The sequence below is a fragment of the Rhinopithecus roxellana genome, chromosome 4 (genome assembly GCF_007565055.1).
Source record: "Rhinopithecus roxellana isolate Shanxi Qingling chromosome 4, ASM756505v1, whole genome shotgun sequence".
NCBI lineage: Eukaryota > Metazoa > Chordata > Mammalia > Primates > Cercopithecidae > Rhinopithecus > Rhinopithecus roxellana.
The window spans coordinates 34904171-34920432 of record NC_044552.1 but is presented as its reverse complement, the minus strand read 5'-3'; the positions used below and the strand labels follow the sequence as shown (position 1 = coordinate 34920432).

Sequence of the window (16262 nt, the reverse complement as noted above, 5' to 3'; positions counted from 1 at the left end):
ATGAAAACGCTGTAAACTTGGTGATAGTTGTACAACTCAGTGAATATATTGAAAAGCACTGAATTGTATGCTTTAGGTGGGTCAGTTTTATATTATGTGAATTATAGCTCACAGAACTGTTGAAAAAAGTCACTGTGACCTTGGGTTAAGCAAAGATTTATTAGATATGACATAAAAATATGATCCATAAAAATTATATATTGGACTTCACCAAAATAAGTAAACATAAAGTGCTTCATACTGTACTATTTCCATTCTGGAAAGAGAGAAACGATAGGAAAAAACTCCACCAGATCAATGTTTGTCTGGGACTGAAGGGATGACTAACAAGGAGCAGGGGAAAACTTTTGGGAATGATGGCACTCTTCTCTGTCTCCATTATGGCATTGGATACAAGTCTCTAGAACTCCCAGAACTGTTCATTGAAAAGGATGAAAAGTACTGTATGTAAATTAGGCCTTAATTTTTTAATGGGAAAAATAAATATAAAGACAAAATACACTGCTGTGTTAAATCAAAAGATAGATGTAAAAGTCTAATGTATACATACTTTTAATGATTTTGACCAATGCTTCCAAATTTCTCTTAAGAAAGGTTGAATCCAGTACATACTTCCTCTGTCAGTGAATGAGTGTTTGAACCCTTCTACCCTCATCAGCACAGTGATCCCGAGGGTCACACTTTTGATGATGCCTGGCTCAGTGCTGGGCACACTGTATCGGTTTCATAGAATCATGGATTCCAAGCCCATGAAGTCCCCACAAGAGATAAATCCTCCACTCCTGAAGCAGCTTACTGTTCTGATGGGGGAAGGGATGAAGGAACATACTGCGTGTGTTGGGGAGGGGAAGTGGCCTCTGAACTTAGGGAGCTCAGGAAGTTCTGAGACTGGGTGGGAAACATTGAAAAAGGAAGGGTGAAGAAGGAAAACAAAACACACCTGTGAGCTGAGAGGTCTCAGGTGACAACTGTGTCTCATTCCTGTGCCCCCAGTGCCTACCTAGCCCCACGCATAGCAATGAGGTTGTGGGAATGAACAAATGAATGAATGAATGAGTGAGTGAATGAGTTGAGAGACTATTAAAGCTTAGGGTCAGTCAAGATAGACTTCTTTGCTTGGAGCTTGGGGGTCCAACGTCAGTTTAAGATTGTGGCCGTGAAAGCTTGAGGACTTTTTGCTCTGAGTCCTGTTAAAATGAATGAAAATGGAGACCAGGCCTGAAGAGTCCCTGCGCAAAAACAAAAAAAAAAACAGGCCTCATAAGTGACCTCAACTTTGCTTGATTTGCAAACATCAGTGAAACTTAACTTGAGCTATTTCTTGTAAATGTGTACATTAAGGAAGAAAAGAACTTAAGCTCAACCAGTCAGAAGAAGTCAACAAGCTTATGTAGATAACTAGGGTCTTTCCAACAGCATAGGCCAAATAAGGGAACAGTATAACTGTAACCAATTAAATATTTTCTTCACTTTACTTATCCTGTAGGAGTCTTCCCCTTGCATTCCCCCAGTGGAGCTCCTCAACCTCTTCTGTTTCGAGCTGCCTGATTCATGAATTGTTGTTTGCTCAAATAATCTGTTTACAATTTTATGGTGCCTCAGTTTACCTTTTGACAGTCCCATCTAAGGAGTAGAAACATGGCACTGGTGAGTAGGGGGAGCATACATAACCACGGGGGTCCAGCTGGGTCCCCACACACTGAAGGAGCAGATGACACAGGTACTGGACATCAGAAATCGATGCTTCTGATTCTAGGCCTTGGGGTAAGTGAAGGGTGTGGTCTTGGACCAAGTGCTGGGTCATTTCCACTGGAGCTGGTGGCTGTATAGGCGAGATAGCGTTGAGCAGAAGGAAGTGGAGGGCGCTTGCCTGCATGCTGACAGAGGCTGGAGGCAGGGGTGGAAGGGGCTCTTGAGATGAGGTGGGTGAGGGGAAGTACTGCGGTGGCTATAGGAAGCCTACACGAGGGACTAGGAGTCTAGAGGGAGCTGATGGTGAGTAGAGACGACAGGAGGAGAGGCAGAGAGAGGATAGAGACAGGAGACGCATGGATAGGGAAAAGGAGAGGCCGCTGGGGTGTGTGTGAGACTGCATGGGCGTGTGTGTGTGTGTGTGTGTGTGTGTGTGTATGTGAGAAAGTGAATAAAAGACAAAGACTGTGTGTGAGTGGATGCGCATGCACACCCATGTGTGAGAGTACAGGAACCCCTCCCTCAACCCAAACTTTATGCCCTGAGTCTTACAATTTGCATTTTTGCCCTTGACAAAAGTAAGATTTCAAGTGAGCCTGTAAGAGGTTATTTGCAACAGTGAACACAAGTGACTGTTCTGAGCAGCCAGGAGCCTGGGAGAGAGAGAGAGGAAGGAACAGAAAGAATCTGCAATGAATGAATGAATGAGAGTTTATAAGAACTTCCCTGTGAATGTGTATATGTAAGAAACTAGGGTCAGAGATGCTCCATCTCAGCCTGAGAGCCTGCGCCCCTGGGTCTCTGAGCCCAGAAGATTCCAGGAAAGTCTATACCTGAGGTTCTAGAAGCCTCACCCCAGTCCCCTAGCTGGATCCTAGGGACCAGTTTCCAGGCGAGACTGGGGAGGGTGGAGAGCCCTCTGACTGTGAGTCCTCCCTGGCCTGGGGCCCCAGACTGGGTGGAGCAGCCACACCTGCCTGAAGTTCTGAGGAAAAGGGCGGAAACAGCTGCCAGCACCGCCCTCATGATGGGCTCAATGAATCCCTGCGGTTGGCTGGAGGCAGTGGGTCCCACACTGCCTCACTTCCCTAAATGGGCAGCTTCACTTTTAGAACCCCAGGTCCTTCCCTGGCAGGCCCAGGTGGCACATCCTGTGTCGGGTGGGCCCTCACCTTGGATCTCCAGGCCTGACACTGACCAGCTGAATGGAACCATGGCCCCAGCCTTCCTGCTGCTGCTGCTGCTGCTGCTGCTGTGGCCACAGGGTTGCGTCTCAGGTAAGGGGAGAAGGGGCTGCCTTGTGGAGGAGGGAGTGGGTACAGAGGCAGGAGCTCAGGGCCTTTTTCTTACCCTCCTTACCAGGGGTTTTCTTGTTTAGTGTTTTGTGGGTTGGGGAAGGAGGAGATTAGGGCTGACTTAGTAGCTCTTTACCCTAATATCAGGCCCCAGGCAAAGCTAACCCAGGCCTCCCAAGCTAAGATAAAGCTCTGGACCCTCTCTGCATTGGCCCCTTTATCTGCTAGGCTTCCTCAAGCTTCAAAGCAGAGCCCTCAATTTCCTCACACAAATAGCTTTCTCTGCTTGGCCTCTGTCAGGAAGCCCTGTTTAGTTATGACAGCAATCATTGCATCATGCGTGCTTTGAACTGAATTTGAGCATTTTTCTTGAAATGCTGATGCCACATCCTGTCCCTGCCTCTGTCCTGAAGGGACCAGCGTGTGAATGCCTTTCCCACCTCACAGAAACCAATGCTCCTTGAGGGACCTCACCCATTCCTGCCCCTCTCGCTGCCATGGCAACAAAGTTACCACTTCCTGTTCAGTTCTGGGCATGGTGGGGGTTGGCAAAACTCACCACTGCCTGTGAGAGGGGTGGGAGGTGTAGACACACATGAAGACAGTGCCCTGGAGACCCATTCCAAGGTCACCCAACTCTGCACCTCCCAGAGAGTAAAGAAACAGCTTCCCAATGCCAGGGCAGAAAGGGGTCTCTCCTGTGCTAAGAAATCCTGGGCTCATCCACCAAATAATGAAGTTGGATCATTCTGTTTAGTCTGCAAGGGACAGAGGGATGCTTAGATAGGGTGTTGCCTTACGCAGAGCCTCAGTTCTAGTGGCTGCTGGGTGGGACTTGGGACAGATATCCTGGGTTCTGGTGGGACAGATGTCCTGGGTTCTGGGCCCTTGACTGTCACAGCTCTGGGTTCCCTTAGGGGAACTGGGAGCCCCTAGCATGTGGGAAAAGGAAGCATGCGTTGAGCACGCACTGTGTGCAAAGCACTGACCTGGGGCAGAATTCTCACAGCAACCTGTGAGGGGTGTGGTGCTCGTCTCACTTGACTGATAAAGAAGCAGAGATATTTCTGTATCAGTCAAGTGTTCGTTTTGATATTTCTGTATCAAACAGGTGACCCGATCACACCGCTAAATGGTAAAAACAGGGTTTCAACCCTTGTTTGTTTTGACTCCAAAATGTGTGCTCTCTGTTCTCTACTATGGGGAAGAGTCTTTTTATATGTGTTTTTGTGGAAGGCTCTGGGGTGAAATTATCACAAGAGTCACTGGTGAGCTTAGGGCAGGCAGAGGGGTGGAGGGACCCCACGGCAGCTTTCTCCCTCTCTCTGTCCCCTGAGTCACCCTGCACACCCCAGTTCTGCTCTCTCTCTACCAGACTGTGGAGTATGAGGGCTTGGACCACATCTTACTACTCAGCATAGAGAGAAAGACATTGCAGGTGGAAAGTGAATAATTATAGAATCCTGTGGTTCACACACCATTGGGAGTTTGTTTACATGTATATTTGGACAGGCTTGATCTATGGGTTTTATGTAACTAGGATATTTTAAAACTAAACACCAGCTAGAATGAACTAAGGAAACATTATTTAAAGAGAACTACAGTGAACCTATTTGTGAAACAAATAACCATTAATCATTTTTTTCAAATACTGGATTTTCTTATCTACCTAATTAGTTGGAACTGAAATTTCAGAACTTAATAACTTGTATTTGTGTCTCTGCATCTGTCTCACTGAGGGCATGACCTGGGTTTTTCTCACAGGTATTCCCTGGGAGGCTGGGCGCGGTGGCTCACGCCTATAATCCGAGCACTTTCGGAGGCCAAGGCGGGTGGATCATGAGGTCAGGAGATCAAGACCATCCCGGCTAACATGGTGAAATTCCGTCTCTACTAAAAATACAAAACATTAGCCGGGCATGGTGGAGGGCACCTGTAGTCTCAGCTACTCCAGAGGCTGAGGCAGGAGAATCGTTTGAACCTAGGAGGTGGAGGCTACAGTGAGCTGAGATCGCACTACTGCACTCTAGCCTGGGCGACAGAGTGAGACTCCATCTCAAAAGCAAAACAAAACAAAACAAAAATGAATTCCCTGGGAATCCCTGAAGACAGAGCTTGTCACTCTCCCGTCAGACTAGAAAATACCATGAGGAAAGGGGCTGTGTCTGATGGAGCTCTGAGTGTAAGTGCTGCGTATCCTCCATTAGACCTGGGGCTCCCTGAAGGATATACCTGCCTCCTCCATCGGACTGAAAGCTCCCTGAGAGGGGGGCCTGTGTGTCCCCCATTATACTGGGAGCTAGCTGTTTTCAGGGCCCGTTTACCTCCCTTCAGGCTGGGAAAAACTCCCTGAGGATGGGGTTATGGTTCCCCATCAGTCTGTGGTTTTCATGACAGCAGGACAATATCCACCTCACCCTTCACCATGATCTTCAACCTTCATGATGCCTTCTTCCTCTCCTCTTGCCAGACCTTATTCAACAAGTCTTGTCTCTGCAGGCCCCTCTGCTGACAGCATATACACAAAAGTGAGGCTCCTCGAAGGGGAGACTCTGTCTGTGCAGTGTTCCTATAAGGGCTACAAAAGCCGCGTGGATGGCAAGGTTTGGTGCAAAGTCAGGAAGAAGAAGTGTGACCTTGGCTTTGCCCGAGTCTGGGTGAAAGGGCCCCGCTACTTGCTGCAGGACGATGCCCAGGCCAAGGTGGTCAACATCACCATGGAGGCCCTCAGGCTCCAGGACTCAGGCCGATACTGGTGCATGCGCAACACCTCTGGGACCCTGTACCCCTTGATGGGCATCCAGCTGGATGTGTCTCCAGGTGAGTAGGCTGCAGGGGCACTGGGACGGGTGGAGGGAGTCCTCCCTGCCCCACACTCCACTAACATCAGAGATAATAAGGATAATAATCCATCAATGGTCATGTTGCAGTGTAGTGTTTTCAAAGTGCCCTTATGGCACTATTCATGGCACTATTGTCACCATTTTACAGATGAAGATAATGAGACCTGAAAACCCAATGTGACTCTGAGCTTGTCTGGGGTCCTAGAGCTAGCAGGTGGCTGAGATGAGGTTCAAACTTGGCACTGTCTGTGCTGTGTTTTATTCACTCATTGCTTCAACATAATTCAATGAGCCCCTATTATGTGGCAGGCACTATTCTAGGCTCTAAGGATAGTGAGCAAAAATACTCACAATCCTGCCCTATGGGAGATGACAGGCACACTTATTATCCAGACAAATAATTGCAGAAAACAAGAGGTGTTCATAAGAAATTGGGAAGTATTTCAAATAATTACAGGTAACTAGAGGTCTTCATGAACTAGGAAGTGACTTGGTCGTGGGGGAGCTACTGAAGTACTGGGGGTCAGAGAACACCTCCCTGAGCAGGCAACACCAAGCAGAGCCCTGAATGGTGAGCGTTCTCCAGCCCCCCATCTGGGTGCTTTGAAGGGCACTTTGTGGCAAGAGCTAAATGTGCAAAGGTCCTGAGGTCAGAAGGAGCTTGGCTTGTATAAGGCTTATTTAGTCGCTCCATATGGAGTGTGAGGCAATGAACGATGAGGTTGGAGAGTCAAGCAGCCCCAAAGACCATAAGTTGGAATTTGGGTATAAGAGGAAGCTACTAGAAAGCTCAGAGAGCTGTGTCATGACTTGTTTTTAAGAATGTAGTGGCCACTTGTTGAGGATGGATTTGAATGGTATGAACATGGGCAGAGAGGCCATTGTGGACATCTGGCTGGAAATACCAGTAGCCTGGAGTACAATGTAGGCACTAGTGGCAGAGAGATGTGAATGGGCTCAAATCTGTTTTTCAGACTTTCTGTTCAGCTCGTCTGTTTTGGAGGTAGGACAGGATTTGCTCAGTTGAGAGGTGAGCCAAAAGGGGGAATTGTGGATGATCCAGGGTTTTCTATTTGGTCAGCAGGTGGATGATGGTCCCCTTGATAGTGCAGGGTAAATCTGAAAGAGGAGCTAATTTGGAGGAGAAAAATCAAGAGCTCTCTTTTGTCATGTTAAGTTTAAGATACCTCCTAGAACCCTAAGTGGGGAAATGCAGCCAGCAGTGATATATCTGCCTGGAGCTCGGGTGAGAGGTCAGAGCTGGGGTATGTATTTGAAAGTATCTCTATAAAGATAGTGTTTTAAGTCCAGGGAATTAGAGAAATCTATAGATACAGAAAGTAGATTAGTAGTTGCTCAAGGCTGGGGGAAGGAAAAGGGGATACAGAGTCATAGCTAAATGGTAAGGGGTTTCTTTTGAGATGATGAAGATGTTCTGAAACTCACTGTGATGATGGTTGCATAACTTTGTAACCATAATAAAGAGCCATTGAGCTTTATACTATAAATGGGATGTGAGTTATATCTCAATAAAATTGTTAAAAATATCAAGATCTAAAAGTGTAGGCAAAAAAGAGTGGAGCACCAAGCCATGGGGTCCTTCCACATTTATTAGATAGAAAAGGGAAAGGAGTCAGCTAAAGAGCCCGAAAAAGGCAGCCAGTTATTATGCAATTTACTATCCACCCTTCCCCATTCGCCTAACCCAATTGCATCTCCATCTTCCATGGGGTCTAAACTAGGGAAAATGCTAACATGTGGAGCCAAATCTCATTCCTCCCCTCTCCAGTTCCGAGTGAGACCCAGCAAAGTTGAAACTGGTTCACTGAAGTCTTAATATGTAGGGATAGAAACATTAAACATTACATGCTTTTATTTTTTCTCATCATTTCCTCTAATCGTGTTATGTCAGATCTCACGTTCTACCTCTTAAGGATAATTTGTGAAGATTTCAACTTTGCAGGACCTTTTCGGTTATTAGGAAATAAAAAAATCCTTAGTCCAACTACAAACTCTAGTCATCTAGCAGTGTAGGATATTCCACTGTCCCTGAAGACCAGGTTGTATGGTCCAAGGCACCTAAAGTGGAAAAAGAAGATTGCTGGCTGCCCAGCTCCCCATCCTGCATCTTGGGCTGTGGAGAAGGCGGGGTTCCTCTTAGTTACCTCTTCTTGGCCCTCTTAGTGTGTTGATGTGGGAATGAGGGAGGAGGAGATGGTTATGTGGCTTAACTGAGTGTTGTAGGAATGCTGTCTCTGTTGGATGTCATTCCTTGTCTGCCAGCCCTTTGAGATCCTCTCTGAGTGTCCACATACTCTCCCAAGGCACTAATGTGTGAGTTCTCTGAAGAGTTCTTTAGGGGTGTCCCCACTGCTGAGTATGATGATGTGGGAGCTCTGACTCCAGGTGAGCCTCTTGCTCTATCCCTATCCTTACCAATGCTGCTTGCTCTGGGTCCCCTTCCCTAGAAAAATGGCTCAAGCTCAGCCACTTTCCATGAAGACCATTTGGCCCTTAGGAAATTGCCCTTTCCATGCACAGTAGTGGGATGTAGCAGCCTCTGTTTCCAATTTTCTCATTCTGTGCTGAGACAAAACCAACACTCACTGCTAGGTCGATGCCTCACAGCTCCTCCACCTCCCTCCTCATCCACTATCCAAAACCCAGGCTTCTTCTAGAAAATGGGGTGGAAAAGGGCTGGGTTGATGGGTGAGTGCAGCAGGACCAGTTTGATATCTCTTAGTGAGTCCCCAAGGAAAGTGTCTGACCCCAACTGACTGCAGATTTCTTTGGAATTTGAGGCCCTTAATGTCTCCTTGTCCTCATCTCTGGACGCTATTTGTCAATTATGGAACAGCTGGAATAGTCCCTGTTCGACATTATTTTTTGGAAATCTTTTTGGCCCATAGGAATGAAGAGGGCCTGGAAAGTAATAACAGAGAAATGGGGATGGAGAGGGAACAGGTGGCCTGACATGGGAGGGGAAAAAGAAATTGTGGTAGTCTCTCCCTTCTTCAGTATGCCTACTTCCTTCCTCCTGATATTATTTTCTGAACAAATACACATCTGATCACTCAGCAGCCAGAATCCTAGGCCCAAGGTCAAGGAGAAGAGAAGAGGACATGCCCCCATCCAGGCTTCCGGGCAACTGTGTGGGCTGCCAGGATCTGCTCCCAGCACTGAGGTCCCCAAGTCAGTCTAACGTTCCTCCCTCTCTGTCCTTCAGCTCCCAAAACTGAGAGGAACACTCCTTTCACACATCTGGCCAGCAGCCTCAAGAGTGGAACTGTCACAACTGGCCAAGCCCCTACCTCAGGCCCTGATGCCCCTTTTACCACTGGCGTGACGATGTTCACCCCGGGACTCCTCACCTTGCCTAGACTCTTGGCCTCCACCAGACCTGCCTCCAAGAGAGGCTACAGCTTCACTGCCACCAGTACCACCGGCCAGGGACCCAGGAGGACCACGGGGTCCCAGACAGGGACTGCGTCTCCCAGCAATGCCAGGGACTCCTCTGCTGGCCCAGAATCCATCTCCACTAAGTCTGGGCACCTCAGCACCAGATCGCCCACCACAGGGCTCTACCTCACCAGCAGATCTCTGCTCAACAGACTACCCTCCATACCCTCCATCAGGTACCCATGGGGCCTGGGGTTGAGTGGCACTAGCACCTAGTGCCCAAACAGACCTGGAGGTGCAAGTCTCATATCTGACCTTCCCCTTTTGCTCCCCAGGAACCCAATGTGGCCTGCTTCTGAATGGGAGGTGGGGGACTGGAAGTGACATAAAGGATGGCAATGGAGAGGAGAGGCAGGAGAGAGGAAGGGCAGGGGAAAGGAGGGTCATGGGGAGGAAGGGCAGGAGAAAGAGGGGTCAGGAGAAAAGAGAGTCACTGGGGATGAGGGTCGGGGAAAAGAGGGTGGGGAGAGGAGGGGCAGGGAAAAAGAGGGTCAGTGGGGAGGAGGGGCAGGGGAAAGAAGGGTGGGGGCAGGAGGGGCAGGGGAAAGGAGGTGGGGGAAGAGGATCAGGGAGGAGGAGGGTCAGTGGGGAGAAGAGTTGGGGGAGGAAGGTGGGCAAAGTGTCAGCAGAGAGGAGGGTCAGGGATAAAGGTGGGGGGAGACGAGGGTTGCAGGAATGAGGGCAGGGGACTATGAGAGTTGGGGGCATTAGGGTCAGGGGGATGAGGATGGGGGGAAATGAAGGTTGTGAGGGAGGAGAGTCAGAGAAGAAGAAGGTCAGTGGGAGGAGTATCAGGGGAGACAGAGGTTGTGGAGATGAGGGTAGAGGGCAATGAGAGTTGGTAGAATTAGGGCCAGGCGGGATGAGAGTCAGAGATGAGCATGTCAGGGGATGGGTGGCCTGAAGAGTCTATGGATGGAGAGGAGAGGGTGAGGATGGGGCAAGGATGTAACTCATGGAGTAGGAAGTGGAAAATGGGGGTTGCTTTAATTTTGGGTTTCTCTAGAGAAGCTGACTCTGAGGCAGGGATATGCATCTTATATGGAACACTGAAAAAAAGGTAGGGGAGTGGAACAGGGCAGGGAAGCCTCTAATAAAGAGTACTTAACCAGGTGGCTACTGTGCACAAGAGCCTAATCCCAATGGGGAGAGTCAGATCCAGCGTCAAACACACATCTACAGGGCAGAGGAGCCCATGTAGTTACATACCAACTCCAACTGGTCATCGGTAGAGGGCTGCCTGCTGTGTGTGGCATGGAGGACTCTAGTGACAAGAGAAAGGCCTCAGCCTCCCACCCACAGAAAAGGAGGTGCTGGTGATCTGTATGTGGAAATGATACTGGCAAGGGGATACAGGCAGGGCCCTGACAGCATCTGCTACAGAGGACAGAGTGGGGAAGAGGCATCCTCAAGCTCCTCGAGGAGAGCAAGCATCTTGATCTCTTAGCCACAAATGGGAGTCTCCTAGAATCCTCATCCTCACTGATGAACAGATTTGGGGGCATAATAGAGGAGAGGTACCAAAGTAGAGAGATGCTCCCCTCTACCTGGGGACGTCCTCCTCTTAACTCCGGATGTCACACTCGCTTCTATGGCTGGGTCTGCAAGGAAGAGAGTGGCTGTCTACCCTAAGAAGGGTGTGCTCTCAGGGTTTCTGCTGCTGGTCCGAACCCAAAGTGGGTTAGGATGGGGGACCTTGGTGCTCACCCGCTTCTGCCCTGTCCCTTCTCCTCAGGCACCAGGAAGTTTACTCCACTGTGCCTGTGGTGGTGCTGACCCTCCTGGTGCTGATACTGATCATGGTCTATGGGTTTTGGAAGAAGAGATACATGGCAAGTGAGTAGAGCCCACCTCCCAGCCTCCTGAGGGCAGAGCTCTGGGTAACTGCACTAAGGGTTATGACCTCAAGTCCCCAAGTGATATGGCCCTTGGCCTGTGTCCAGTCAAAAGGACCGTGAGGCTTCCACCTGGGGAGGAGGGCGGCCAGGTGGAGACCACCCAGCACAGCCTTAAGGTGGTAACCTGGAAGGAACCTGAGGCAGAGCCAGAAAGGGGCTGGGGCTGGTGGAGGAGCATCGGGGCACTGTGGGCAGGGCAGGGCCCTTCCTCAGCTCTCCCTGTTTCTTGCAGGCTACAGCATGTGCAGCGATCCTTCTAGAGGTGACCCACCTAGAAGACCAGAGCCCCATGTGGAAGTCTGCTTGATCTGAGGCCACTTAAGCATGGGGTGGGGAGCCTCTCCCAGAGTGGCCCCAGGGGGCTAGAGGAGGGGTACAGATTGGGGCCAGTCTGGATCAGATGAAGCTGGAGGACTTGTGCAGTGCTGGACTCACCCAGGACTTCCCAAAACCAGAGGCTGCCATCCTGAGCAGCCCCACAGCCCAGCGTTCTCCTGGGCAGCAGGAACCTGGGGAGGGGCCCAGAGCAAAGGGCATCAGTCAGAAAGTCCCAAGGAAATGTGCCCAGTGGTTTCTGCTCGGAGCTGCAGACCCCAGGGCTCTTGGTGGAGGCAGAGAAACCCTGAGAGTGCTGTTTACAGAGAATCTCAGCTCCCGTCTGCCTCAGAAACCCTATCAGGCTGAGCTGCCCTCCCTACCAGGGCCACTGTGTCCTCTGCTTCCCTCTGCTCTGCTTTAGCCTCTCCTAAGGTTAGGGAAGAGTCGGGCTCATGATTCCCAGAGGTGGTGATGTCTCATCCTGGAGGAGAGGAAACAGTGACTAAAAGCTGGGGACCCACAGAGGAGTTGGCAGCTTCTCTTGTCAGGCCAGGTGTCCTTTGCTGGGCCTCTGGATGGCCCTGCCCTGACTGGGGCTGCTCCTCCCTCCTGTCCTGGGACCCTGCAGAGCCCATGCTCTCACTGCTGCCACCTGCTGGCCGCTGCCTCCTTAGAAAGCTGTGACCAGGCAGCTAAGAGCTTCTGGGCTGCAGGGTCAGCCTCTCCCAAGACTGAAGTGCAGAGGCTGGACTTGGGGCTCTCTCCCCCAGCTTCTACACCTGGGTTCCAAGTCTGAGTTCCCACAGGGGACCCAGCAGCCTCCAGCAAGTCCATACCCTGGGGTGCCTGAGACTTTGGCTCTGTATGGAGGGTGCTCACCCCACAGACACTAGTGGGGAGACCATGGCTCAGAGGAAGGGTGGAGCACCCCCACTCCCCCACTCTTACTCCTCAGGGTAGAGAGAGAAGACACACACTTGGGACCCAGTGAAGACAGCAACTTGGAACTGACCACAGCCTGGAGGACCGGCCCAGGCAGGGGGACAGGGAAAATGGAGCCCAAGTAGCCTCTGGCCAGGGACCCAATGGCCCGAGGACTCTGCTTCCCACCCACTGACTCAGGGCTCGGACTCAGCCTGTATTGTCCAGACCACTGGCTTGGGGTCCAGCAGTGAAGGCTGGAGAATGCAGCCTGGATTCCCCTACACACACACACACACACACACATACACACACAGGTGTCTACTGACCTGGAGTGACTGGAATAGCACCTGGGGATAAATGTGACAACTGTGCATTCAATCCTGGGTCAGGGACATTCTAATGGCCAGGAGAGTGACACAACCAGGACCTTGATGGACAGCCAGAGGGGCCACTTCAGGATGGATGTGGGGAGAGTGGAAGAGGCAGGGAGTAATCCTGGGAGACAGCAGGAAGGAGGCACTTCTTCCCTATGTCCAGGAGAGGGCAATAGAGGGAAGACTGAGGCTGAAGAACTGATGGCTCTGGTCCCAGGACAGACAGACAGACAGATAGACACACACACACACACACACACACACACACACACACACACCCATATCTGTAGCAAGCAACCATCTATGATAGCTGTTCTCCCTATCATGATGGTGTAGCCACCATCCTGTTTTGTACTAGGAGGGAGCTTAACCTACCTGGGGGAAAACAGCTCCCCAAGAGCTCCCACCAGCACCACTGATGAACCTGCTTCCTCTGAGAGTGAGATGCCCAAGGGGAGGAGCCCTAGGGAATAAGTCAGGGACAGGGACCAGGATGCCACTCTGTCACTGTGTGACCCTCAGCAAGTCACTAACCCTTGGCCTCATTTTTCCTCTCTTTTGAAAGAGGACAATAATTCCTACTTCTCAAGATTGTTTTCAAGATAAAACAGTACTAGCATTGTACAATGATGCAAATGCCTCATTACTATTGTTTCTTAAGTTGTTTTCTAGCTCTAATGTTGTTTCCCACATTACTTTTAAGACCTTAGGATTCTATTTCTTAGTTTTGTCCTATCTGTTCCCAATTGTCATCACTATATGGATGTTGGGGTCCCCCTGATGACAGCCCCTTTGAAAAGGTCCTCTTTTGAGGAGGGGAGGGTACAGAGTGGACTCATCTCAGTGTGAACTTGGCAAGTCACTATCCCTCTCTGATCCTGTTTCCTCATCTGGAAAAGGAGTGAGAGAGGAGAAAGGAAGAAACCAGTCAGGCAGGCAGTTAGGGTGGGTTCTCGGTTGAATTCTTTTAAACAAAAGAACAGCCTGAAAAATCAAGCTGCAGGAACAGATACAGGAATTTGCACAGGGGGGGCTTGGCTAAGACATGTTCACAGCCTCACAGATAAGACAGACTACACAGATGACTTGCCCAAACATGCCCACAATGAAAAATTTCATCCCCTGACATGTGCAATAAGGGGAACAAAGCAATATGGAGTAACTCAAGCTAAGGGCCCACATGCACATTAGAAGGACACGGTGAAGCTACCATTTGCCTTATGCAAATGATCACCCAGTCCTCATTGGTTTCTTATAAAAACCTTTGCATTCAACTGTAAAAATGGCAACCCTCTTTCAGGCCCCTTCTGTACAGCAGAGAGCTTTCTTCTCTCACTCATTAAACTCCAACCTCATCCTTGGTGTCCATGCTTCTTAATTTTCATGGTTGTGAGACAAAGAACTCCAGTGATACCTCAAACAACAAGAGACCGCTACATTGTGGTGCATTGGTGAGACTGTAACAGGAGGGTGGAGATGAGCTCTGAAGCCTCTTCTCACTTCCTCGGGTATGTGTGTCAGAGGTGTTTAAACTGGAGTGACTCCATCTTGTATAGAGGCTGGGTAAAATAAGGCTGAGACCTACTGGGCTGCATTCCCAGATGTTAGGCATTCTAAGTCACAGGGTGAGATAGATTGGCACATTATATGTAAATTATAATGCATTAGCATGCTAAGGGACACTCCCACCAGCGCCATAACAGCTTACAAATGATATGGCAACATCAGGAAGCTACCTTATATGGTCTGAAAAGAGGAGGAACCCTTAGCTCCAGGAATTGCCCACTCTTTTCCTGGAAAACTCATGAATAATCCACTCTTTGTTTAGCATATAATCAAGAAGTAACAATAAATATAAGCAGCTAAGCTGCCCATGTTCCTGCTCTATGGAGTAGCCATTCTTTATTCCTTTACTTTTTAAATAAACTTGCTTTCATTTTACCGTATGGATTTACCCTGAATTCTTTCTTGTGTGAGATCCAAGAGCCCTCTCTTGGGGTCTGGATCAGGATCCCTTTCCAGTAATGTGTGCAGAACAGTTGCATGGACACAGCTCAGCATTAAGTGAGGTGGGACACACTGGGAAAGAACAGGAGCTAGCCCTGGCCTCAATCTGCTCACAGCCTCTGAGGGATGGGAGACACGGCACTGCTGGGTACACCCCAGACCTTACATTGTGTGGTCAGACGCCACAGTGCAAGAGCTAGGAGGTCCTCAAGTCCTTCCAAGATGGGGGAACTGGGAATCCTGCAGGCTCTGGCCAGCCAGGCAGGCTTCAGGGAGGAGGTGGGGCTCTATCTGAGGCCCAAACCATGGGGCGGAATCAGGAGGTGAGATCTAGTTGCAGAGAATGCATAGGCCATGGCAGCTGGGAGCCGTGGGGAGGCTTGACGAGAAGGGGCTGTGAAGGGTGGAAGGAGACATGGCCATACACCAGGTGGTTGCTGGACCCAAGAGGAGGCCTTTAGGTGTGTCCTGAAGTAGGGCACGGTAGCCGTGAAGGTGACCAACTGTCCCTGTTTGCCCCTAAGTGTTCCTGGAACCAAGTGAACCAGCACAATTTGCTCACCCGAGGAGCCTGCTCCTATATGAACTTCCATGGTAAGGACACAGGGGGCTGAGGAGGTACAGACCAAGCCTCATATCCCCAGCCCCAACTGGACACTTTTCTAAACACGCCAGCCTTTCACTTCCTCCCTCCTCTCTCAACCTTCTTCTTGAAGCTCCAGGGACCCAGATCCACAGCAGATCCACGGCAGGAAGATGCAGGGCAAGTGGCGCATCGGACAGGCTGCTCACTTTAGCAGGTGAGACAACAAAGCTTCCTGAGCAACAGGCTGTGGACATAGAACACACACCTGGGAAGGGCTGATCATCATGGCCAATGGAAGAACAAATAAAGTAAATCCAGCACCTCCTGGATATAGACATGCCTGCATGGAGTCCAGTAAGCAGGCATTAGGTTTACAGTTCTCTTCAATGGCTGCAACGTGCCTTCACTTTGGATCAAATCGAGAGAGTGGATGCCGTGCTGCCGGCTCCTCGTGCAGGACATTAGGAGTGAGGGCAGGTCTCCTCTGCCAGCTCCCTTGGAGTCTTCCTCAGCTACAGAGAGCCACCTTGCCAAGGCCAGATTCCCCTCCCAGGGCACCCCACATCCCCTGACTGATTGACAAGTCCTCAAGGGCCATCCTATCCTCGGAACTCCTCCCAGGATAGCCTGAGTCTCGTTATGGCCTCTATTGCAATCTGACTTCTCCTTCTGCCTGTGAAAGGAAAATAAATCTCAGAACCCCAAAATCACTAAGCCAGGGGAAAAGTAAAGCTGGGAACTACAGCAGGCAAACTGGCCTCCCATTTTATTCCTAAATAAGATAACTACAAAGATTTAAAAACTATATACCTCCCTCACAATTTGCCCACAAGACAATTCTTTGTGGGCCTCAAGATCTTGGCCCT

The 16262-nt window shown here is 49.9% G+C and overlaps 2 protein-coding genes across 2 annotated transcripts in view; one reads left to right on the top strand and one right to left on the bottom strand.

The window, feature by feature from the left end:
• The window catches only part of TREML4 (triggering receptor expressed on myeloid cells like 4), a 111726-nt gene that overhangs the window by 53714 nt on the left and 41750 nt on the right, over positions 1-16262 (bottom strand).
• On the top strand, positions 1956-14689 carry TREML2 (triggering receptor expressed on myeloid cells like 2). The gene is made up of 5 exons (XM_010389760.2): positions 1956-2969; positions 5487-5807; positions 9057-9465; positions 11025-11125; positions 11420-14689. The coding sequence occupies exons 1-5, from the start codon at positions 2717-2719 to the stop codon at positions 11497-11499; spliced, it is 1164 nt and encodes a 387-aa protein (XP_010388062.2). The 5' UTR covers positions 1956-2716; the 3' UTR covers positions 11500-14689.